The sequence below is a fragment of the Lepidochelys kempii genome, chromosome 2, assembly GCF_965140285.1.
Source record: "Lepidochelys kempii isolate rLepKem1 chromosome 2, rLepKem1.hap1, whole genome shotgun sequence".
In the NCBI taxonomy this organism is placed as follows: Eukaryota; Metazoa; Chordata; order Testudines; family Cheloniidae; genus Lepidochelys; species Lepidochelys kempii.
In genome coordinates this window covers 228,012,702-228,036,411 of record NC_136381.1, presented here as the reverse complement: position 1 = coordinate 228,036,411, position 23,710 = coordinate 228,012,702, and the positions used below count along the sequence as shown (strand labels likewise).

The 23,710-nt window shown below is 38.1% G+C and overlaps 1 protein-coding gene and 1 long non-coding RNA gene across 9 annotated transcripts in view; one reads left to right on the top strand and one right to left on the bottom strand.

Annotated features, from left to right (window-relative positions):
• Positions 1–23,710, top strand: part of ADAM22 (ADAM metallopeptidase domain 22) — a 196,248-nt gene that overhangs the window by 157,705 nt on the left and 14,833 nt on the right. For 3 of the 8 annotated variants that reach the window (XM_073334068.1, XM_073334061.1, XM_073334060.1), the window contains exons 24-30: positions 574–682; positions 2,787–2,877; positions 4,456–4,473; positions 9,083–9,277; positions 13,562–13,662; positions 17,178–17,244; positions 23,343–23,429. In XM_073334068.1, the coding sequence (XP_073190169.1) occupies positions 574–682; positions 2,787–2,877; positions 4,456–4,473; positions 9,083–9,277; positions 13,562–13,662; positions 17,178–17,244; positions 23,343–23,429 (668 nt within the window). The remainder of the gene's footprint in view (positions 1–573; positions 683–2,786; positions 2,878–4,455; positions 4,474–9,082; positions 9,278–13,561; positions 13,663–17,177; positions 17,245–23,342; positions 23,430–23,710) is intronic. The other 5 variants (XM_073334063.1, XM_073334065.1, XM_073334064.1 and 2 more) reach the window with 5 other exon arrangements.
• LOC140907650 (uncharacterized) lies at positions 483–23,351 on the bottom strand. Its single transcript, XR_012157563.1, has 3 exons — positions 23,234–23,351; positions 11,660–11,840; positions 483–1,121 (listed from the first exon to the last, which is right to left on the bottom strand). It is a non-coding gene; the product is annotated as an uncharacterized LOC140907650 (long non-coding RNA).

Sequence of the window (23,710 nt, the reverse complement as noted above, 5' to 3'; positions counted from 1 at the left end):
AAAGGACTTAGTACCATGCTCTGGGAAACTTTAAAATATATAGGTCCAGTTTCGATTGTCATATTCTGGACCCTTTGTATTGCACAAAAGGTCCATAAAACAGCTGGATCTTATCAGAAGAGAATTCCCCCAGAGTGGGGAGTTCTTGGCCAGTTCACAGCTACTGAATTTGGTTCCTGTGCTGGGCTAGAGACTGGAGTTGCTGGAGTGCCCTGAGTTCTGGCTATTCCAAGATGGCATAGAGTCCCTTGGTCCCTGTCATAGTTTAAAGCGATCCCCAGACTGCTCAAACCTGCCCTGCCCCAAGGGAGCCATAACATACTCCTTGATAACTCCTATTCCTACTGTGCTGAAACTCAGTTTTTGATGTGAAATTATCAATTTAATCTATTTTAAAAGAAAACTGAAATCTGAGGGACACAGTCTCCCAAAATGAAACAACAAAAATATTGTACCGAACTTTGCAGGCAATTTTTTACCAGTTCCACACATCTCTACCTAACTCATATTCTAAATAATGGAGAAAAAATTTCATTTTGTGATTTTTATTCTGGGTTACGTTTTGAACTGCAGGTTTGCAGCAATGAAATTAAGTGTGTCTGTGATCGATTCTGGGTAGGAGATGACTGCAGCACCGCTTACAAAGATGCTTCAATATTTGATAAAGAAATGGCAGGCAAAGGTGTGTAATGCATATATTTGTGGTAATACTTTAATAAATGACAAATTGTAGAGGCTAGACTTTGGTTTGGGGGAAGGTCCAGCAAGCAAAGCTAGATCAGCTACTCCTTCACTTAGCATATAGCAATATCCTAGACCAGTGCTTCTTCTCAAGCTATCTGATGTGGGGCACCGGCAATTGTTTTTTCCAATGTGTGCTCAGACTGGCAGCTGATGGCTCGCGGACCAGCACCTGTCGCGGACCACCACTTTGAGTAGCACTGTCCTAGATAGCCTGATCTCTCTCTTTAAAAAAACAAAGCAAAACAAATGGTCTAAAAATGGCTCAATCCTACAACTGGATCTGCACAACTTGACTGCTGTAGAATTCATAAGAGTGCCATGTGGGTTCTAGAAGTGAATCCAGGTGCATCTTGCTTGCCTCACTCATGTGAATGAACCTATTAAAATAAACAGAATTATTCCTGGTTAAGATTAGCAGAATTTTACCACTACCCGCACCCCTCCCCCCCCCTTATCAGATAAAAGGGGCAGCACTGCTTATATTTTTGTCTTATTCTCCAGGGCCAAATTTTCAAAACATGGCCTCTTGTTGCATACATGCACATCATATAAACATATAATATCTGTGCATAATATGTGCACACGTGACAGAACGTACACTTTCAGATTTAATAAGTGATTTATGTAAACACATTTTTTATTTAATCTCTGAGCTTGTCTACATAAGAAAGTTATATTGGTAAAAACTGAAATGTGAATTTAAACCTTTATAGCTACACCAGTATAACTGCCCAGGTGGATACTCTTATTCTGAAAGAAGAATAACTTTTTCAGTGTAGCTTAAACCCCTTCCGAAGCAACATAAACTACACTGAAAAAGGCATTCTTACTTGAGAATGAGAATGTCCCAAGGGGAATTATAGTAGTCTGACTATAGCAGTGTAATTATACTGGTATAACTGGTAAAACTTTCCCATGTAAACAAGCCCTCTGTCAAGGGTAACAGATAGATATTTTGTCTACAAATATTCCTTTGTATAGTAAAAGTCTGTTTTTATTATGTATTTATATTTTAAGTATTATATAAATAATGAAAATAATGTATGACATCATATAATAAGTATGATTAAATCTCATGTAGGATTCCCTTCAGCTTTTAAAGTAAAATTATCATTTGCCGCTATCAAAAGACACTCTCCCTTCACACCTCACTTTTTATTTGTCCATTGAGAGATCACTTAATGTAGATTTCATTGTACATATTTACAGCATATTTATAAGCACTACTTATAAATAACTGAAGAAATATGCATATGGGGCAACTTTTATATCTTTATATGGCACTTGGAGGTTTGTATTTGGACATCACCTTTTGGAAAGGGAAGCACTGAGCTTGATGATCATAATGAGAAACAGAAAGTCTTAATCTCTGAACTGAGAACAAGAAATCTTCTATACCAAATAAAGAGAGCCTCAACGTGTTGTATAAATGTTATACAGAGTATCAACATGTCTGTATTTTTAATTTAAGTTGAACATTTTAAAATGAGTTTCTAAGTCTTTTTGTCCTCTTGTCCTGCCCCTGCAATACAGGTATAAAGATATTTTATCTTATTACAGATCCTATTTCATTATATGAGATACCCCCTATTTAAATTTAGAAAGCTAAGAATGTTCAGCCCATTGAATGATCAAATTTGACTGAACATTTGTGTTTTAATCACAGAATTAATGTTCTTATACTTTCACACAGACTCATACATATGGTTCCATAGACATTGCAGGTGTTTCTAGTGGCTTTGTATTATTTTTTTAATTGAATTTTTTTTATGATTAATTTACTTCCAGAAGTTATAACATGATTTGGAAATCAATTAATTCAATTCATTTTCTTTTACGTGGTCAAAATTCAATGGCTTCTAATTTTAAAAGTCCCTTGTTAAACATATTAATGCTATTTACAGGACTCTAGCGCTGTTTTAAATTATTCAGCACAGATCTAATTGCTCAAACAAATCTCTAGAACAGTGCTTTAACTGCTTTGTATATTTTTATTTTTAAATTTCTGTATATTTTGTTTTTTGTCTTTCACTTTTCCCCAGGTGTTGTTAGTACAAATATAATAGTAGGGGCTATTGCTGGCACCATTTTAGTGTTGGCTCTCGTTTTAGGAATAACTGGATGGGGTTACAAGTAAGTATAATGTGCAATTTTTAATAAATTTGAAAATACTTATATATGTTCAGTGGATAGCTGTTTACAATATGAAGTAATAAAGCAAGAATATTGAAAATTATACAAATTTAGGGTGGCTGATCAAATAGAAACTGAATTATCTCTATTAATGGTCAAGGGAATTTAGAAAGATAACCCCTGTGTAAGCAAACCATTTAAGGACAAGCTTAAGTTTAAGGACATGCATAATTCCCATTAACTTTATACCAAACGTGAGCTTGTGCTTAAGTGGTTTGTTGAATGGGGATGGGATTGAAGCACATGATTAAGTTTCAGATTCTCAGCTGATATCCAGTTTATATTATCTGAGGATCTGGCCCTAAGTGTTTTGCTGAATCAGGGCCAAAATGGCCATGTCCATTTCTTTCAGTATTAATGTTCTTTTTTTTTCAGTTTTGTTTCTGTGCTGAAGTTCTTCTGTAAACAAAACATTTTAGTATTTTTGCAGATATTAAGTTAAGATTTAATGCATCTGCTTTTAGAAAAATGTCAGCAGCATTTGGATTTAAATGGAATGGCTACAACCCCCTTTATGTGGAATACTGACAAAGGAAACCAAGCTCGACTATTCAAATACCATTACTTGGATAATACCGAAATGATTCAGAATATTGGGCCAGTGCTGTTCCTAGTTATACTGTATAGTCCCACTGTTTGCCAGAAGCTGGGAATGAGCGACAGGGGATGGATCACTTGATGATTACCTGTTCTGTTCATTCCCTCTGGGGCACCTGGCACTGGCCACTGTCGGAAGACCGGTTACTGGGCTAGATGGACCTTTGGTCTGACCCAGTAGGGCCATTCTTACGTTCTTATGATGCCAGTATGATTAAATAATTGACTTAAGTATTTGGAATGCCCTATATCTAAATGCAAGAACATGCCAGGAGGTTATGCCCTTTCTTGGATGAGAACCTGGCTACAATGAACATACTCCAGCTATTTTTATAATTTCGGGTGCCTGTGCCATGTAAATTAGGGGAGTTGAGAGCTGCTCTTGTACAGTGCAAGGAGAAAGGCGTGCATAGAATACTATGAGGATTAGGTTAATAAAAGGACAGCTTTAAGCCACTTTTGCATTACCACCCACTGATTTTGGCAGTACCTGAAGATCTGAATCCCTCTTTGAAATACAGCTTCAAAACTTAATACATGTTTTGGGGTATGATTAGGCAGTAATTTAGTGAATTTTCCTAGTAATACAGAAATATGTATTGAAAAACAGAACAAAGGTTTCCAAAAGTTCCCAGACTGAATAAGCATGTTTCAGATACTGATAAAACATTGCACTGCATATCCTAGAGACGCTAACAGTCCAATCTGAATATAAACCTACAGATTTGTTTTGAACTAATACATCTGTTCTCTTTTCCAAAAGTGATTTATTTAGGAATCATCAAGAATCAAAATTTCACTTTGGCCTACATTGCTTTTAGATTTACTTGTTGTTTATGCTGTTGAATACAGCCACATTCTCCCTAATATATACACATTGGTAATTCATTCTTATTTCTTTCTCTTCTTTTCTATGGAAAGAAACTATCGGAGACAGAGGTATGTGATAAAAGTAAAGTGAATACATCCCTTAGGAAGGCTTTAAATGATGATTATTTCTGTCTTTTTCCATTTTTGTGATGATGTGAATTTTGTGGAGAGCACCTATGGATAATGAATTGTCATATTTCAATGTTTCCTTAAATCAGTGGTTTTCAGCCTGTGGTCTGCAGGTCCTAGGGGTCAAAAGACTATGTCTAAAATTTCCAAAGAGGTCCGCACCTCCATTTGAAAATGTTAGGGGTCTGCAAATGAAAAAAGATCAGAAACCACTGCCTTAAATTATCTTCTGATTTTATAAAGGAGTACTTACCTGAAATATCTGAAAATGCTGTAAACACTTAAAACACAATGGCTAAAATCCTGGCCCCATTGGCACAACACCCATGGACTTAAGTGGGGCCAGTATTTCATCCAATAAGAACAGGAAAATATAGAAAAAAATAATTAAAGATAAAAGTAGAGCAAAAACCAAATATGCTTTTAGAGATTAAAATGTTCTTGAGGTCCAAGAGGAGTGAGCAGTAATGTGAACCTGATGTACATTAAATTATCCAAACCAAATTCATTCCTGTAGTTATACCTTTAGATTAAATACATTTTAGTTAAATTAAATTCATAGATAAATTTGAAGAAAATAATTTCAATGACAGAGATAGATGTTAAAGTCCATGTTGCTGTTACAACTCAAATAGTCTCATATATATCCTGCAAGTTTATATTTGAGTTATGTTTTATATACAACCTGGAACTCAGGATAATGCACTTCAGAACAAGGAGGATCCATAAAATTGGATTTAGATAAAAATGGGTTAATATGTATGAGAATATACCAAGATGAGAATACAGTTCCAGGACTAGTTCACACTGATATAAATCAGGAGCAACTCTACTGAAGTCACTGGAGTTACACCAATGTAAAACTAGTATGAGTTCAGAATCAGCAGTGAGGATGTATGAGCCAGTTTGGAAAAATGTGACACAATCTGCTCCACTGTCTAAACCAAATGCTGATCTGTTCAAAGATTCACATTGATTCAGACAAGCAATGTAAAACTAATTGAATCACTCTTCCCATAAACCAAGGTCCAGCTGTTGATTCCAGGAAGAACCCACTCCGTCCCCCAAACTGTGCTTCCTTCCACCTACCCTGCTACCCTCCTATCCCTAACTGCAAGGGCCTGATCCTGCACTCATTCAAGTCAAAGGCCAAACTCAAATAGGCTTCAGTGTGGAAGATCAGACCCAAAGAGAGAGTTGCTCACTGATTATTCTTCTGCCTTCCCCCACCAACCAATCTCCTCCTGTTTAATGCAGTTATTACACTGTCTTGGTCCAAGATACTGCTATATCGGCTGCTGCCACCTGCTGAACTTGCACTCCATGCCCTCTACCTTTGTAGTACTCTCTCTCTCTCTCTCTCACTTAGAATGCTTGGCGTGTAGCAGCAAGGTCCTGCCAAATGCAGATTTGTTTAGGCTATGTCTACACTACTGTCTATGTTGGCATAACTTATGTTGCTCAGGGGTGTGAAAAAAACCACTCCTCTGAGCAACATAAGTTACACCGACGTATGCGCTAGGGTGCACAGTGCTATGTCAGTGGGAGAGCTTCTGCCGCTGACATAGCTTCTGTCACTTGCAGAGGTAGTTTTATTATGCCGATGGGAGCGCTCTCTCCCATTGCCATAGAGCGTCTTCACTAGACATGCTGCAGCGGCGCAGCTGCATCAGTACAGCAGAGGGATGATGGAAGACTGGTTTGTGGGAGTCTCTTATCATAAGAACATAAGAAAGACCATACTGGGTCAGACCAGTGGTCCATCTAGCCCAGTATCCTGTCTCTGAAAGTGGCCAGTGCCAGATGCTTCAAGCACATGAAGGTTTAGAAACATGAGGAGCATAGCATTGCATCCCTGACCATCTTGGCTAAGAGCCATTAATGGACCTATTCTTCATGAACTTAGCTATTTCTTTTTTGAACCCAGTTATACTTTTGGCCTTCACAACATCCCCAGCATAAGTTCCACAGGTTGATTGTGCATTGCATGAAGTACATCCTTATTTTTGTTTTAAACCTGCCACCTATTAATTTCATCAGATGAACCCTCGTTCTTCCATTATGTGAAGGGGTAAATAATACTTACTTTCTCCACACCATTCATGAGTTTAGGGATCTCTATCATATCCCCCCCTTAGTCATCTCTTTTCTAAGATGAACAGTCACAGTCTTCTTAATCTCTCTGCATATGGAAGCTGTTCCATATCCGTAATCATTTGCCCTTCTCTGCACCTCTTCCATTCTAATATTTCTTTTTTGAAACGCAGTATTCAAGGTGAGGGCATATCAGTGATTTGTACATCATCATTACAATATTTTCTATTTTATTATCTTTCCCTTTTCTAATGGTTCCTAGTATTCTGTTAGCTTTTACAATTGCTGCTGCACATTGAGTGGATGTTTTCAGAGAACTTTCAACAATGACTTCAAGATCTCTCTTGAGTGGTAACAGCTAATTTAGACTCAATGTATGTATGGTTGGGATAATGTTCCCAATGTGCATTACTTTTCAGATATAGTGAATATATATATATATATATATATATATATTGAACTGGGCATCTTCTGCTAATGATTAAAGGAACAGACAAGTTATCCATTAGAATTAGGGAGACATTTTTGACCTGCGAGAATTATCTGCAGAGGACAGTGATAACCGATGGTTATAAATTCACTATCAGAGGAAAAGTGGGATCGGTTGTTCATAAATTGGAACTTTTTCCTCAAATCATGGTTAAAGGGATGAGTGGGATGTGATTATATATTTTGATAAATGGGTGTGCTTCAGAAACATGGAACATTTTAATCTCTTTGCAAATAATTTGCTTCTAATTGCAAACATTGAAAAGGTTCAGAGTCCTGTGGCACCTTATAGACTAACAGACGAATTGGAGCATAAGCTTTCGTGAGTGAATACGATACATGCATCCGACGAAGTGGGTATTCACCCACGCAAGCTTATGCTCCAATACATCTGTTAGTCTATAAGGTGCAACAAGACTCTTTGCCGCTTTTCCAGATCCAGACTAACACAGCTGCCCCTCTGATAATTGAAAAGGTTGTTTAATCAGAACAGAAACAAATCTTGGATGAATGACAGAAGGAACATAGAACAGAAGGCATGATCTAAAAGGGTGAAAAGATTATATAATAAACCCTATAATACTTCTGGGCTAGCAGCTTTTCTTTGTCTTTCCTGTCACTTTTCTTCTTCAAGCAATCTCATGAGTAATACTTACTCAGAGACTGATTGTTGACAAAATGGAAAAGAATTAAAAGTTAAAATTTAAGCCTAAAGGGAACACCCTAGTAATGATTTACATTTGAAGTGAGGTGCTCAGATGAATATTTCAAGATAGTGACTTTACTATACTGCAGCCAAGTAACACTGTACTAAAAAAAACCTCAGCCTGCACACAGGAGCTCAGAAAAAAATAAGTTCTGCTGCTGTAGTCCAAAATTCCCCTTGTGTAAACTTCCGACACAGTGAACTGTAAAGCTGCAGCAGCTCCAGGGGATAACTCGAAACTAGGAGCTGTCATTCAAGCAAGCAGATGATGAAATCCTTCAAACCAGTACCTTTAGCAAAGTGGAAGTCAGTGCAAATTAAAGGAAGTCAGCATCATGTTGTCATCTGTCTTTCAGAGGGAAAAAAATGTGCATTTTAAACCCACTTGGAGATCCAGGAGTAAATCCTACTAAAATTGAGTTGCCATAGTTAATTCTCTGTCTGACCAAACAACCTAATCCCTTTCACAAGCACTACATTTGCTTTAAAAATACAATTCTGGACTTGCAGTTTATGCTTCTAGAGTGCTAGAGGGCTTTAAAGTGAACCTTGTTTGAGATGAAGGTCAAGATTTTTAAACAGTGATTTTGGGTGTCCTTATTGGAGACACCTTAAAGTGGTCTGATTTTCAGAGAATGGGTATGCAGACTGATTGGCAGTTTCACCAGCTAGGGAATGGAAATAAAGCTCCAAGCCCTTTTAAGACTCTTTCTTTGGGGTTTGTTCATTCATTTGGTTCAAACACAAAAACCAAAGCAACTGAAAAACACTGAGCATTAATTCCCCAGAAGCTTTCCCTGGGTTAACCAGCCAGGAAGGGAGAACACACAACCCTTTCCCTTAGCGCCCTTTTGACCCAGCTTCTACTTCCTTTTACTCTCTGCCCTGAATAGCCATATGCCCAGTTGCTGACTATCCTTTGCAGGCTGCAGCACCTGTACCTAGGCCTCTTGAAGACATCCGAAATTGATTATCCAAAACCTGAGGCATCCAAAACTAACTCGTGACTTTTGAAAATCTCAGCCAGATTTTTTCAGTTAAAAGGCAGGTTTCTCTGAGTTAAACCTCTGACCTTGCATTTCTGAATTCTCAAAAATATGAAGGACTTCTCTTTCAAGTCTGAGGTGTTTATTAATATTCTTATTGTGTGTGGTATAACAGTTTCCTCCTGTAGAGTGTTATCTCTTCCTCTTTCTCCTAAACTAATATTTATGTGTGCATGTCTTGTTTTCTAACTTTAAAATGTTTATTATGCTTTAGACAAATACCACAGGGAGATTATGTAAAAAAGCCTGGAGAGGCCGACTCTTTTTATAGCGACATGCCTCCTGGAGTCAGCACAAATTCAGCATCTAGTTCTAAGAAGAGGTCTGCTTTTCTGTCGCATTTTCAGATTTCTACCTGTTCCATCACACATTATTCCATTAGTCAGAACATTTCATTGTTTTGCAGCAGGTTTGAGTCCTTCTTCTTTCTTTGTGGAATGTTAAAAATGGCATCTTTTATTCTTTGATTACTGATTTTTTGTCACCCCTACATAAAGTGCCCCAAACTGTTGATTATTAAAAATCAAAGGAGAATAAGTATAATTTACATTGCTGTCCAAGGTTTGTATAATCTAATTTTCAGCATCTCTCTCTGCTTGGAAATTGCTTTCCAAGAAGACTATAGTGTTCTTGGCAGGTTCAAAAACAAAACAATAAATAAAAAATCCTGTGAATTTTATATCATGTTCACGTAATCAAAGAAAAGAGATACTGTCATGTTTCAATAAGAGTTATAAAAATAAACTAGTTAATATGAATGTTATTTTTGTATCCTTATTTGTAAATGTCATTGGTAACTCCTTGTAGTTGTAGTAGACCTAGACGTAGTGAAACATATTTTTATTCTTGCTGACTTGCAGAAATGAGTGTGGTGCTCACAGTTTATATAAATGTTATTTCTAGACTAATATACTAAACTTTCAATCAAGTAAAAAGAAAAGGAGGACTTGTGGCACCTTAGAGACTAACCAATTTATTTGAGCATGAGCCCTTGTGAGCTACAGCTCACTTCATCAGATGCATCTCACGAAAGCTCATGCTCAAATAAATTGGTTAGTCTCTAAGGTGCCACAAGTCCTCCTTTTCTTTTTGCGAATACAGACTAACACGGCTGTTACTCTGAAACCTGTCAATCAAGTGTTAATCTAGGACTTGATCTTGCAAACACGGGTACCTTGTGCTGACTATTCTTAGTCCCTTAGAGCAGTAGATTGTACCATTGTTAAGTACTAATCCAAAAAGATACATTATTAATTTGTTTAGAGTTTGCTAGTATGTTGTGGCACCAATAGCTTAGAAAAGACATCAACGTCATTTTAAAATGACAAATTCATTGCAAAATGTTCATAGTACATTAGTGGTTGATAAACTCACCATGCTCTGCCATCATTTTGCAATCAGATACTTTAATTATGAAACTCCTGTTTAACTGGCACTTCAAAATGATTTACAAGGAGCAGTGTGTAATAGGAATACAGTCCTTCTCATAGGAGAACTGAATATTTTTTTAAACTTCCTATTTCTTCTCCCTTTGGATAATTTATAAATGAGCAATTGATAAAATTCACTCAATTTTTAAAGTTTTTTAAATTTTTAAAGCCCATTTAAAGTTGCTGAACATAGCAAGTATGTGAAACTGTATATACTATATAGGCCTCACATTCCATTTCCTTGAAAGTATCCCATTTAAATCCATGACTAAGACAAATGTATCCTTCAAGGGAACAGTACTTGAGATGTAATTAACTAACCACACTCCCCTTTTTGGCTAAAGCTTTTATTTTTGTGGGGGGATAAATAATTTACTTCCAGGGAGTGAAAGTTAATCTTAAAATGATGCAACGTCTTCAGTTGCAAAATCGTTTCTCGGTTCTAACCAAATCCTGGGAAAGCAAGATTCCATAGGTCTTGTATTCAGCAGTGGAGCAGGTTTGCATTCCAGTTAAGAAAAAATGGTTTAACTTTTTTAACTGAACATTATGTAACTCTTCTCTTCATTATATGCCTTTGTTTCGTCTCATACTTCCATTTCTTTCATGTTGCTTTCACTTGTTTATTATTTACTGTACAATGCTAAGGTCTGTTTATGCCAGAGAAATTGAATGTTGTTACTTCAACAGTTCAGGTACTGTTGCACCACTGTTGAGCAAGTTTGGGTAATGCCTCTTTCATACTACTAATGTGGACAGAAAACAAGGCATTGAAACAATCCCAGTATTAACTGATCCTTTCAGTTCAGTCCCCATGATGTTATACCCACCTATCAGGCAAATTGCCTTCAGGACACTCTGTCCACAAATACCCACATCTCTGGGCAGACCAAAGAGCAGCCGAGGCTTTACTCATTTGGTCTCATTGATGCTGGAAAACACTATGAACGGTTAGTTGAAGAGAATTCAGCATGTCATTAAAATATTAACAGCTAACTTTATAATAACACTCCAGTATAAAACAGTGAACTCAAAGCACAGTAAAAAGTGGGGGCCACCCGTCGCACCTGTAAAAGAAACTAGTAGGAGAAAAATTATCCAAGAATGTATCAGTTTTAAGATATTTAATCCTGGAAATATGCTTGAATCCATAAATATCTGTGTGATAAATAAATAAATAGCTTAGGGTGACCTGTGAGTGACCCGAGCTCCTGGGAACTACCTAAGCAGTCTCCATCAGATTCTTGTCCTCCAAAGGAGAAAAGAGGTGGAAGAACATTAGTATATTCAGATATACAGTTAAAATATACAAATACACTTGAGCTTCTCCCAAGTAAATAAACAAACAATCTCTGTTTTACCTTGCCATGAGTCTCCAGGTACCACTTGTCTACTTCCATCCCCTCTTGTAGACCTAACAATCATCCTGGGTTGCCACCGCCACATGTGGCAAAGGAAGTGGGAAGCAGAACTAGCTGTGTTGCAAGGAGTCTTCTATAAGGATCTTCTCCCTGTAGATACTGGCCCTCAGCAAACACATATCTGGATCGTAGAGGAAAACATGAGAAGAAAGAAATACATTAGTTCATCATATAGGTTCTGAGTATATAGACCACACTGCAATCTCCAGCTCACAAAAAGAATAAGATATCCGTATTAGGGCTGTCAAGTGATTAAAAAAATAATCACAATTAATCATGCGATTAATCACACTGTTAAATAATAATACAATACCATTTATTTAAATATTTTAGATGTTTTCTACATTTTCAAATATATTGAATTCATTTATAACTCAGAATACAAAGTGTACAGTGCTTGCTTTATATTTGTTTTTTATTACAAATATTTGCACAAAATAAATCATATTTTTCAATTCACCTAATATAAGTACTGTATTGCAAACTCTTTATCATGAAAGTTGAACTTACAAATGTAGATTTATGTACAAAAAACCCTGCATTCAAAAATGAAACGATGTAAAATTTTAGTGCCTGCAAGTCCACTCAGTCCTACTTGTTCAGCCAATCGCCCAGACAAACAAACTTGTTTACATTTGCAGGAGATAATGCTGCTTGCTTCTTGTTTACAATATCACCTGAAAATGAGAGCATATGAATGTTTAGTATATGTGGCATGTAAATACCTTGCAATGCCGGCTACAAAAGTGCGATGCAAATGCCAGTTCTCACTTTCCGGTGACATTGTAAATAAGAGGGCAGCATTATCTCCTGTAAATGTAAACAGACTTGTTTGTTTGAGCGATTGGCTGAACAAGAATTAGGACTGAGTGGACTTGTAGGCTCTGAAGTTTTACATTGCACTCAAAAACAAAACAGTTATGTAACAAAAAAAAAATCTACATTTGTAGGTTGCACTTTTAGGACAAAGAAATTACACTACAGCACTTGTATGAGGTGAATTGAAAAATACTATTTTTTGTTTATCATTTTTACAGTGCAAACATTTGTAATAAAAAATAATATACACTTTGTATTCTCTGCTGTTATTGAAATCAATATATTTGAAAAAGTAGAAAAACATCCAAAATATTTAATAAATTTCAATTGGTATTCTATTGTTTAACAGTGCAATTAAAACTGTGATTTAACTTTATAATTGAGATTAATTTTTTTTTAGTTAATTGCACGAGTTAACTGCGATTAATCGACAGCCCTAACCCATGCCCGTTTATTCAGCTGAGAATGAGCTCTTTAGCTCCTAGAGCACCCCCACCTAGGTCCGTTGGTGCTCATCATGATCATCCTGGGCTTCCAGGGCTAGAGGTAGGAGAAGAAATGTAATGGGGAATCCTCCCAACCACCTTCCATCATCATGTTTCCCTCCAGTTGTGTGAGGCCTTAGCATGCATTCCTCAGTCAGGATGGAATCAATGATTGGGGAGGGGGGGAAGGGCATGCTACAGCTAGGAACAGATAGCTAGAAAGATGCCTTAGGAAGCTTGCAGTGCACTGGGATAGCAACAGTTGGATGAAGTGCTATGAGTGGTCACCCTGAACCAATTTACAGAACCCAGGCTAGTGAATGTGGACACACTGAACCACTGCAGGAATGGCCAGTACTAGCAAAACTTAGCTGCAGCGCTTTACCATAAACCAGTGCACTCTGTTGGTGCAGACAGACCTTCGGGCTTTGTTTTGTGACCCAACCCTGGAACTGTGAATGTTTCTAACTCATCAAACCAATATATAATTATGAGAAGGTAACCTAACAACAGTCACCGATGAGCCTTCCTATTCCAGGTCAAATGGATTATCTCATTCATGGAGTGAAAGGATCCCAGACACAAAGCATATTTCAGACATCTGTGAAAATGGGAGACCTAGAAGTAACTCATGGCAAGGTAAGGGAGAACTTTTATGCTGATTACAGAAAGAACCCACCTGGGTGTCACTACCAATATGCTGACAATTTAATTGTTCTATGGACAGGAACATGACTCCCTAAAATTGTGTACATTTTGTTCTTAACCTGGGAGTTGGATTTAACAGCACAACATACTAGTACATTTTGCTGTATCACTAACAGCAGGAGCTCTGGACCCTTCGACTCCAAGAGGTGAATTATTCCAGGTCTGTGGCAATGGGCCAAACTGCAATTTTAAATACAATTTTAGACAGTACTATTCAACTGTTACTTTCAAACAGTCCTTTGAGTGCAAACCTGAAACATATATGCAGCATATATTCAATTAAGAGGAACCCTAATACAGATATAATGGCCCAAATTCTCTGCTGTGCCTACAGTGGGGAACCACAAGTGAGCCATTTACAGCTCTCCAAGTCTCTTGCTGGTTTTATGCTGGCCACAGCTCCTGCAGAGTTTAGAGCAGCTTCAGGGATACTCTAAACTTTAGTAGCTGGTAATGATCCCTAGGACCTGCCCACAAGCAAGTTATTATCTGAGCACAACATGCTTCAACCACATCCCCTACCCATCTTTACTCATGCCCACTCAGAGTCTGGGGGTGGGGAAGGCCTAGGATGCAGATGCACTGGGCCTGAGTCAGTTGGGAAGATACAGATAGTTCTGCTTCCTTTGTGCCACTTGAGGAGAATGGGCGAGATTCTATGGCTTGATATGTTGTAAAGCATGCCACTCCATTGGCTGTAGCCACTTTGCCTTGGAAAGGTATATCTTTGAGAATACCTGGGGGTGATACATTGGATGAAAAAAAATAAATATCAGAGAAGAAAAACATCTCCCAATTTTCTTTTTATATGAAAAATTAAGAATTTTAACCCTCTAATTGAATTGCCCACAAGAGCATCAGAATGGCCCCACTGCAGCTTTTCAAAGGCAGAGATTAAGAGATGTATATTTAAGAGTTTAACAAGGAACTAAATTCCTTGGAGGTTTATCCCTGTTGCTTGAAATCAGCTGATCATTGCAAACAGGGTCAAACATATCAAAACAGGAAATGCTAAATTTTGGAAATAAGGCTCTGAGGGCCAGATGTTAAAGGTATTTAGGCATCTAAAGATGCAGGCAGTCACCTGGGGGATTTTCAAAAGTGCCTAAGCAGGTTAGGTACCTAACCCCCATTGACTTCAGTGATTAGGTGCTTTTGAAAATCCTACTAGGCACCAATCTGCATCTTTAAGTGCTAACTACCTTTGAAAACCTGGCCTTAAGTTTTTTAGACAAATGATCATTCCAGTCACTGATCACCAAGGCTAAATTCTATTGAATTAGATTATTACTAAAATCCAGATTGTGGCTTGTCCCAACTGCTCCTGTGTTGGCTATCCATACCACAATTTCTCTCCCTGCGCGTGGGCGAAGTTTCACGGCCAAACGTTCCAGCCAGTGCAGCTGTGCTTGGAAACATAGACTGCATCAAGTTTAGGGCTGGCACAAGCTACCTTTCTCCTCTACATACACCACCCAGAGCAGGAGGAAACTGGAAGGCACAGTCTACTTCTTAGTCTTCTCTTGGGGAGAGCACAAGTACACACTTCCCCATATGCATGGAAGACTGTAAAATAACATTCTTGCCCAGATGATGCCACTCATCTGAGAACAACTATGTTAAATGTAAATCAGTTAAATTTTAGAAATTAAAGGCTTCTGCCAATGTAAGGCCTCATCCTGCAGCCCCTCCGGCAAAATTCCCACCAGCTACACTGGGAGTTTTACCAGTGTATGGGCAACAATACTGGATCCGTGGTTTGTCTTTGTAAATTTAATACAGTTTTAGCAACTATGCTAAAAATGTGTACCAGTACATTTAGATGTGTATATTTTTTCACAGTGGAGGTCAAGGTTGTTAATGCCTGATGATATTGAGGTTATAGGTTAAATTCAAGACCAAATATATGGAAATTATCTTTATCGTTCCATGCAGCCTTCCATTCGTAATAGTTTCTAGGAGGAAGTCCAGTCTGACAATTCATATATTCAGAATGCCCAATTTTTATATGCAGGTCTGCATGTGCACATGCATGCCAGATTCTCTGGTCCTCTATGTACCAGTCAAAAGATGCAAAGAGGAATTCGGTTGGCCAGAAATAGTCAGTACAGGGGGGTTCTCTGGTGGCACAGAGCTGGCTCCAGTACCAGCCACCTCCTTACCCTAGTGTAAGGGGAAGGTGGGGAAGGGAGAGACCTCATGAGTTAAAGTTGCTTTCTCATTGGGTCATTGGTGCAGGATCAGGGAGCAGGAATTGTTTCCCTGTGGCCTCTCCTCTCCACTGCTGCTGAGTTCATGCAAAGTGGTGGAGAATCCGTCTCTCAATGATCCTGTTTTAATTTTTAAGGGGCCCAATCCTGTGCAGAGCTGACTACCTTTAGTGAGGTACAGAGCATCCTCGACTCCCACTGATGTTAGCCCACTGCATTTGGTGCTCAGTCCCTCACAGGGTTGGGCATTAAAAGGACACCGGTAACTTGAAATGCACAATTCTCTCACAATGTTTTACCTGTTATTGCTACCTGTATCTACTAAGATTAATACAATTGAAAGAGACTGGGGCATTTTACTCATTTTGTTTTCAGTGTATTTGTTGCAGCAGCATTTTGTGCATAGCCAATTGTGCTGTGTTGTTGATGGTGCATGCCTTTTTACAAGCCCTGCAATAGTTGGTGTTTACCAGCAGTAGAGCCGAAAATGAAACTATGGGGTCGTAGGCTCACTTAAAAGACCCTTCCAACAGGCAAGAGGAGTAGAAAAGCCCCGAACAATTTTTTCTTAAAGGAATTTTTTTAAAAATTGGCACTATGAGTAATGTGTTTCTGTTAGCAAACTGTATTGTTTTGAGTCAACTTCAGAAGATTCAAGTTGACAGGGTCCCTTTTAGCTCGTGTATTGGATATTTTTTCTAAATATATTAAATATTTTAGGAAGAGATCACTAGCACACAAAGCTGTTAGTGGGATGTTTAATTACATAGAACTTACATCACCTTGGTTTCACCCATTGTTCTAACACCAACGTGAGAGGACATGAAAAATGTGGAGAAATCAACCATGAGGTGCTTAGTGATTCCAACCCTTATGATTGTATTGTGAGTTTCACAATATTTAGTGTTTACCTTAGAGCCCCAGCTCTGGCAGGTTCTAACTGGGTGAGAATTTCAGCTTTTATATTTTAAAATGTAAGTTTCTACCTCTCATGGTTGCAGAGAAAAGTTTGAAAATGTGACCCAAATGCACCCTAAAGGCTCAGAAACCGGATGGCAAATAAAAGCTCATGGCTTTTTGGGGAGGCCTGACTCTTGATTTTTGAATGGCTGAAGCTGGCAATACCACTAGTTTGGCAGGGAGGTAACGAACATGAATTATAAACATTTTTAGAATGCTGTACATGTACATATCAAGATATTATTTGGTCTGCCTTTATTCTCTGATCTCTTTCAGGTAATATAGGAGGAAACAGAAAGAAAATCAGAGGCAAAAAATATAGGCCACGGTCTAATTCAACTGAGTAAGTCGACCCTTTAACAGCAAAGCAGAAAAGAACAGCTTACAAACTAATGCTACTTTCATTTACATTGAGCATTTTAAAGTAGAAACTACAGATGTCCCCTGTGGCTCACTCAAAGTACTGACTGGTAAATGGTTTAACAAAGGTGTTTTTTATCTCTTTTTACTTTTTAAAAAACAATTAATTATTACTTTTCTTCTTCGCAGTCAGACCTATAGTAAACCCCACCGGGGGTGACAGGCTTTTGTCTACTGTAAACTGCCATTGTTGAGTGTGTCCTGTTCAAGTAGTGAATTTCAGATAACGTATTTTCCTTCCTTTGCCCTCACCCCAGATGGAACCACTTCAGAGGACACTGGTCCTCCTGGGGACACACTTTCCTATCTCTGAGTCCCCACCCAGAGGTTTTAGGAAAAGAACCTAACTGTGCTTTGAGGACACATTTACAGTTTAGTGCTCTAAGCCATCATGTTTGACCCGGAATATCTTCTCAAACCACTGGGATCAGAACATAATGAGACTGTCCATGCACAATCTTTGATACAATGCCCACTGAGGTCAGTGTAAGTCTTTTCATTGACTTCAATAGGCTTTCGATCTGATCCAGTAAGGGAAAAATAAAGAAATGGGCATGTATGTATTAATTTAAACAAATAAGAATTGAGCTCATTTGTAAAACTGTCATACATGTACAAGCTTCACATAGTCAGTTACAGAATTATTAGATTTGCTTTCTTGCCTTCTTTGTTTTTTTTTAATTTATTGAATAGGCCCATATTTGCTATTCTTCTTGTGAGAAATACTCTATATTATCTGTGTCTACTTAGTTAGACCCCTTATCTGAAAGGATGGTGAATAGGTGGAACCGTAACCTCTAGGCTTGTCAAACATTTTCCATTAGGCTTCCTTTGTCATTACTGTGCCATTTAAGAATTTATAATTCTCTGCCCTGACAGAAATGATTATTCCCTCTCCCCGTGTCATCAGTACTAATGTATCTCCCATACTGGCAGAAGAGTTTGATACCAGTCCTGCTGGAAGCTAATAGATTAAAAAATGTTATCAAAGCTAATGTTAAAAAAATGATATAATACATAGGTTGAGAAAAGAGTATCTGTACATCTGGGTATAGTGCTTAGATTATCCACAAATACAAAGTTTGTTTTTAAAAGTCATATGATACACAGAGTACATAATCAGCAATAACCCAAATGTAGGTGAATAGATTTAACAATACAGTTTAGATATTAGAATCCGAATACTCGGGTACATCACTCTTGAAAAGTTATACAGAGATTTGGTTGTGGAAAGCAAAATATATCAATGAGTGGAGATTGTCCCTCAGTAATTGAGAATTAGGTAGGTTGTCCATTTAGAAAATACAATCCATGAGGAAAGTATTTCAGTAACTTTCCTGACTGTGCTTCTCATCGGCCCTCCAGGTATTGAGTACTGCCTGGTATTGCCGATGATACTACTAGATTTTCTGTGGGCCTGGCCTTTTTCAGCTAAAGGATTTTGAGTTTGTTCCAAAACTTGAGTATTCCAAGTTCAATATACATTTGTTGCATACATAGTTTCCAAAGGTTCACATAGATGAGTCTTTGCTACAGATTACAAACATTAATAGTTTGAGACATTTAATAGCTACAACATTGCATGGTTAAAAATGGCAGTACAAAACCAGTAACATTATTCTTAAATCCCTTGGAGGAGTTTAACTTTCAAGTGACTGCAGCATCCCTGTCCCCTTGGTCTTAATGCTGATAAACTCTTATTGGAATGTTGATTGTTTGGTTTTCTTCCTTTGCATGAGATAATTTGATAAGAGCAAATTAGCCTGGTTGACTAACCTGCTCAGAGTGCAGATGAGATTGCAAGTTCTTCTTTCGAAACTTGTTTTGTGCTCTCTTTCATTTTTTGACTTTTATTTCTGAAGACAAGGCTTAAAAACATAGCACCAAATTCACGCCTGGCATAACTCTGTTACAGTCAATGGTGCTGTGTCTGCTTAACCAGGGCTGAATTTGGCCTATAGAGAACAGATAAACTTTTTTACTCTAACATTAACCCATCACCTGGGAAGAGAATTGTATTTCTAGTGAAGGTTAAAGAGCAGAAAGCATCTTCTCCCCTGTTCTGTGATGCTTAGCTTGTGTATTTAAAATACCTGAGAACTTCGGGATAAATAAATAAATGAGAATGAATCAATAGCGAGGATCACAGTAACTTAAAAACCTGTCTTGGTCTGTATCATTTTGTCTTTTTAATGTGACCTATAATTTCTGCCATATCTAATTCTCTCGTTTCCTCCCTGCTGCTGAGTATAGTGTAAGCAGAAATGGTAACAGTCAGAGGCAGCACCTGGTGCTGAAAAGTAAGTCTCAGACTTCTGTTACAGAGGGCAGAGCAGCAACCTATAAGGGGGTGGCACAGAGCATCTGTGTTCCTGAAATATACTTGCTAGACTACGTGGGCTGGGAAGACACCCTTTCCCCTGAAGGTGTCTGCTTTGGGGATGGGTGAGAGAGGTTGGTGATTGCAAAGACTCCTTATCAAGAGTCTGGTCTGCAAGAAGATCAGCCATGAGGAGAGCAGGTTTCACAGGCTACAAAACTGGATCCTCCCAAGCAACACTTCTGCAGTGAAGAGAGGAGAGAATTGTATGGGGGGGGGGGTCACACATAGGGTATAATTAGAAATATGAAATCACATTTTGAACAGAACTGACAAGGAATGATCTGTTACTGTGACCAAAACATTTGTTGTTTGTTTTAACAAAAATATGATGCCAGCTGCTTTTAGGGTGCCTTAGGGTTCATGCAATATTTTCAAGACAAATTCACCTCATTAACTTCTCAGATAAATGTGGAAGAACCTTAATAAAATATATCCTGAGACAATGGATAATAGCGATTGGAATATTTCCTATGTGACATCTGGGAGCTGAATAGTGCACACAGTGAAAAGAAAATAATAAGGTGCCAAACTATTGTCTCAAATAAGTAAACAAGATCCACTGTAAATTAACCCATTATGAGTCTGATTTGTGCCATACTCTGAATGTGTGCAGAATTCAAGCATTTGCACAGGAAGCTACCAGATGTGCATTTACACACACATACCCGATTTATGCATATATTTGCAGTGACTGCATGCACTAATTAGGTGCACTGTTTTGTGTGCACAGTTGTGCAACTGATTGGAAATTGGCCCACAAATTAAACTGTTAGTTTCCTCTGAATTTCTGAAGCATTGGGTAGGGTTTCAGCCATATGCTCTCATTAGTATTACTATGGGATGCACATAGCAAGCATCTCATGCAATTCCTGAAAAACATACCAGGCATTATTTTGTGTGTGCCTTGAAATCTAACCGATTGTTTCTTGGTTGATGTAAGGCTCCTGATAAATGTCATAGCTCTACCTAGACACTTACAACTATTTTTGTCAGTTTTTAATTGCTTCCAGATGAGTCAAAAAAACCCTTGGGAATTTTTATTTAATGAAGTCAGGTGGTTCACTCCATACAGAGAAAATGTTGACTAACAGGGCCAGCATGTTCTTCCAAAGTTTCTACAACAGAATTGATTGAGTGGTCTGATAAAGTAATAGTTTTCTGTTAAAATCAATGAGTATTATTCAAGAAAGCTAATACAGACTTTCCGAATATCCTGACAATAAAATGGATATGTGTTAAAACATGTCCTAGTAAGATGTGTTTTGCCAATTAGCAGTACTGGTTCTCTTTGTTAATTCTGTTAATCTAAGTGTGCATCTTCCTCATTGTTATAATTGATATAAACATGATTTGGCTTAGATTTTTCTATTATATATTGTGTTTTTGCAGCAGGGTAACCCATGTATCTGAGCCTGGGCTTTCTCTCGCCCACCAAATCCCAACCCAAGGCATAAGCCAAGGGGGTTCTCACCACCCCCATACAGGGAATCGGGATCACAGGTCAGTTTCACCTGTTCCTTCATTCTGGGCTGCCATTTTTATCCCATGAAAAGTCCCTTCCCCCGAGTATTCAGTAGTCTCACTGTGGCAAAACACTTTTGACCGCTTGGAGGTGCTCCTGCTGATGCAGCGCTAGCTCAGCCCTCCTCCTTGCCAGCCTGAGGTGTGAGATCACTCTTGAACCCGGGTCTTCTGCATTATTGCATGTTGCGCTACAAGCCAGATCAAGCCATTGGTCTAGTTTTAGCTTAGATTTAATGACAGATTTATTCCAAATAAGAATTTATCATTCAAAGTAATTTTGGATTTCAATGATGACTGATGCACAGATGACTACAAAAATCAATCTGAGAGCTTTCTCCTGATATAATTCAGTGGTCTGCAGTGACATCATATAAACCTGTCTATATGCAGATTGGTGGGAAGGAATGGAAGTTATCTGTATGTAACTGGGCCTCGGAAGCTCACAAACATTATTGTATAACAACTGCATGCTTTGTTGCCACATTACATTTTATTTTCTACTTTAAAAAGATAGATCAGGAGTGTTTCATGGTTACCCAAAGACCTCTTCAGATAAAAAGTGCAGGTTAAAAGGACTGCAGCTCTGGCTGACTTGCCAGGGAATCCATAGCTACATCAGCAGCTAAAACTGTAACAGCAGATCCAAACGATACCGGCGCCAGCCTGTTGATTTGCTAGCACTTCATCTGTGGCTGCACCACAGCTTAAAACTTCCACTTTTGACGAAGAAGCCAGGTTGGAAAGCATAAAGCACTACTGATTTCACTCGTCTGTAATTAAGACAGACAAGTTGGAGGCAACTGCGGCTGGGGGCGAATACTTTTTGAAAGCTGTGGCTGTGCTTATGCGGGGCAGGGAGACGACGTTCCAGAACAAAAAAAGGAGGTCTAAGGAGGTTTTTTTAAAACAACAACCTGCGACAGGTTTTAGACTTTGACATGGTTTGGAATATTGTAGAACACTGCGTTGTGGTTTCAAAAAAAGAAAAAGAAAAACTTTCCTGTCCTGTTCTCGTAAAATCAATCCCTTGAGGAAACAGTTCACTCATGAGATCAGTGGACTGCTCACATGAATAAGAGCTGTGGGATCTGACCCAAAGGTATTTATAGTAATTGAAAAAAGAATATTTGCATTTTTGTTGTTACATTTCATTTACTGTTTCAGATTCTGTTGATCCCTATTATATAAATGCAGTGATATAAATAACTGTTACACCATAGTGATTGTTATACCAGAAATGCAGAATGTAAATTGCACCAAACAAGTTGTGCAGTGTCTACATCCCATTTTATTGTTAACACTACAAAGGGAGAAGAGGAAAGGTTTCAGTACAAATAAGTGAACTTCCTATTGGTGGGCAAGGGAAGTTAGTTACAAAACAACTGTCTTTACCTGTTGTAATATTACTGCTAACCATGGAATAAAATAACAATAGTTTGTGTGTAACTTAAACACATACATGGGTTTTTTTAAGTGGTTCTTTTGGTAATCAAGGTTTCACAGGGTAAAATATCAGATCAATTATGCAGCCCTCTTTGCAATTTTATCAGATCACACAAAATTATTAAAACCAATTTTTGTTCACAATATAGGTGTAAAGAAATTACCAGAGGTGGCAAAAAGAGCATTTTAAATGGTGAGGTTGAAATTCATCCATGTACAGAGGGCCAGCCCAAAGTCTCTGCAGCACTTAAGGCCTCATTCCTGCAATTCATTCCAGCTGGGTAGATCGCCTGCTCTCACAGAGAGTAAATTGCAGGACAGGAGCCAAAATCTCATCATGTCACTACTTTGAGGACGTAAGAGGTACATTTACCTTGTGATCATTCCTGGCCCTCTGCATAGAGGTAAATTTCACCCTTAGGAAATTAAATGAATAATGTGTCCTCAACAATTTCCAGATTAATTGAACTTGAGCCTTGTTGTAGTTCAAATTTTCTCATGCAGTTGTACACATTGCCTACTCCTCACCCAACATCCATACTGATTTATTTGCCATACTCACTTGCATTTTGGGGACGAAGACATCCTTGCTGAGCTTGTGCTGTGTGTTCTCAGATTTTCTATTCTTCTTGTTCTTCTGCCTTCTCTGTTCCTTCCATTGCTTTCTGCAGGTATTTAAACCCCTGGTTCAAAAGAGAATATAATGTAGCTAAGTGGGTAGAAGATGTGAATAAAAACACTGAAGGACCATACTTTAGGTATTTTGTAAATTAATTCTATATCATTTGTAAGAGCTGTTCCAGCATATATAAATATGTTGGGATTCCTATCTTGTATATATCAGTACAAGTTACTGTAGGTGCAAAGGGCCCCTTGTTCATTTGCTGCCTTTTGGTGTCTTTTTTTTTTCTTTTTTTGGCTTCATGTGCAATTCCAGTTGTTTTTCTGAATGTTTTAATGAAGCCATTGAAAGGGGTGTTTGTAGTGCATGCATTCCCACCATCATCTATAGCTTTTAGTAGCTTTCTCTTCATTTTAT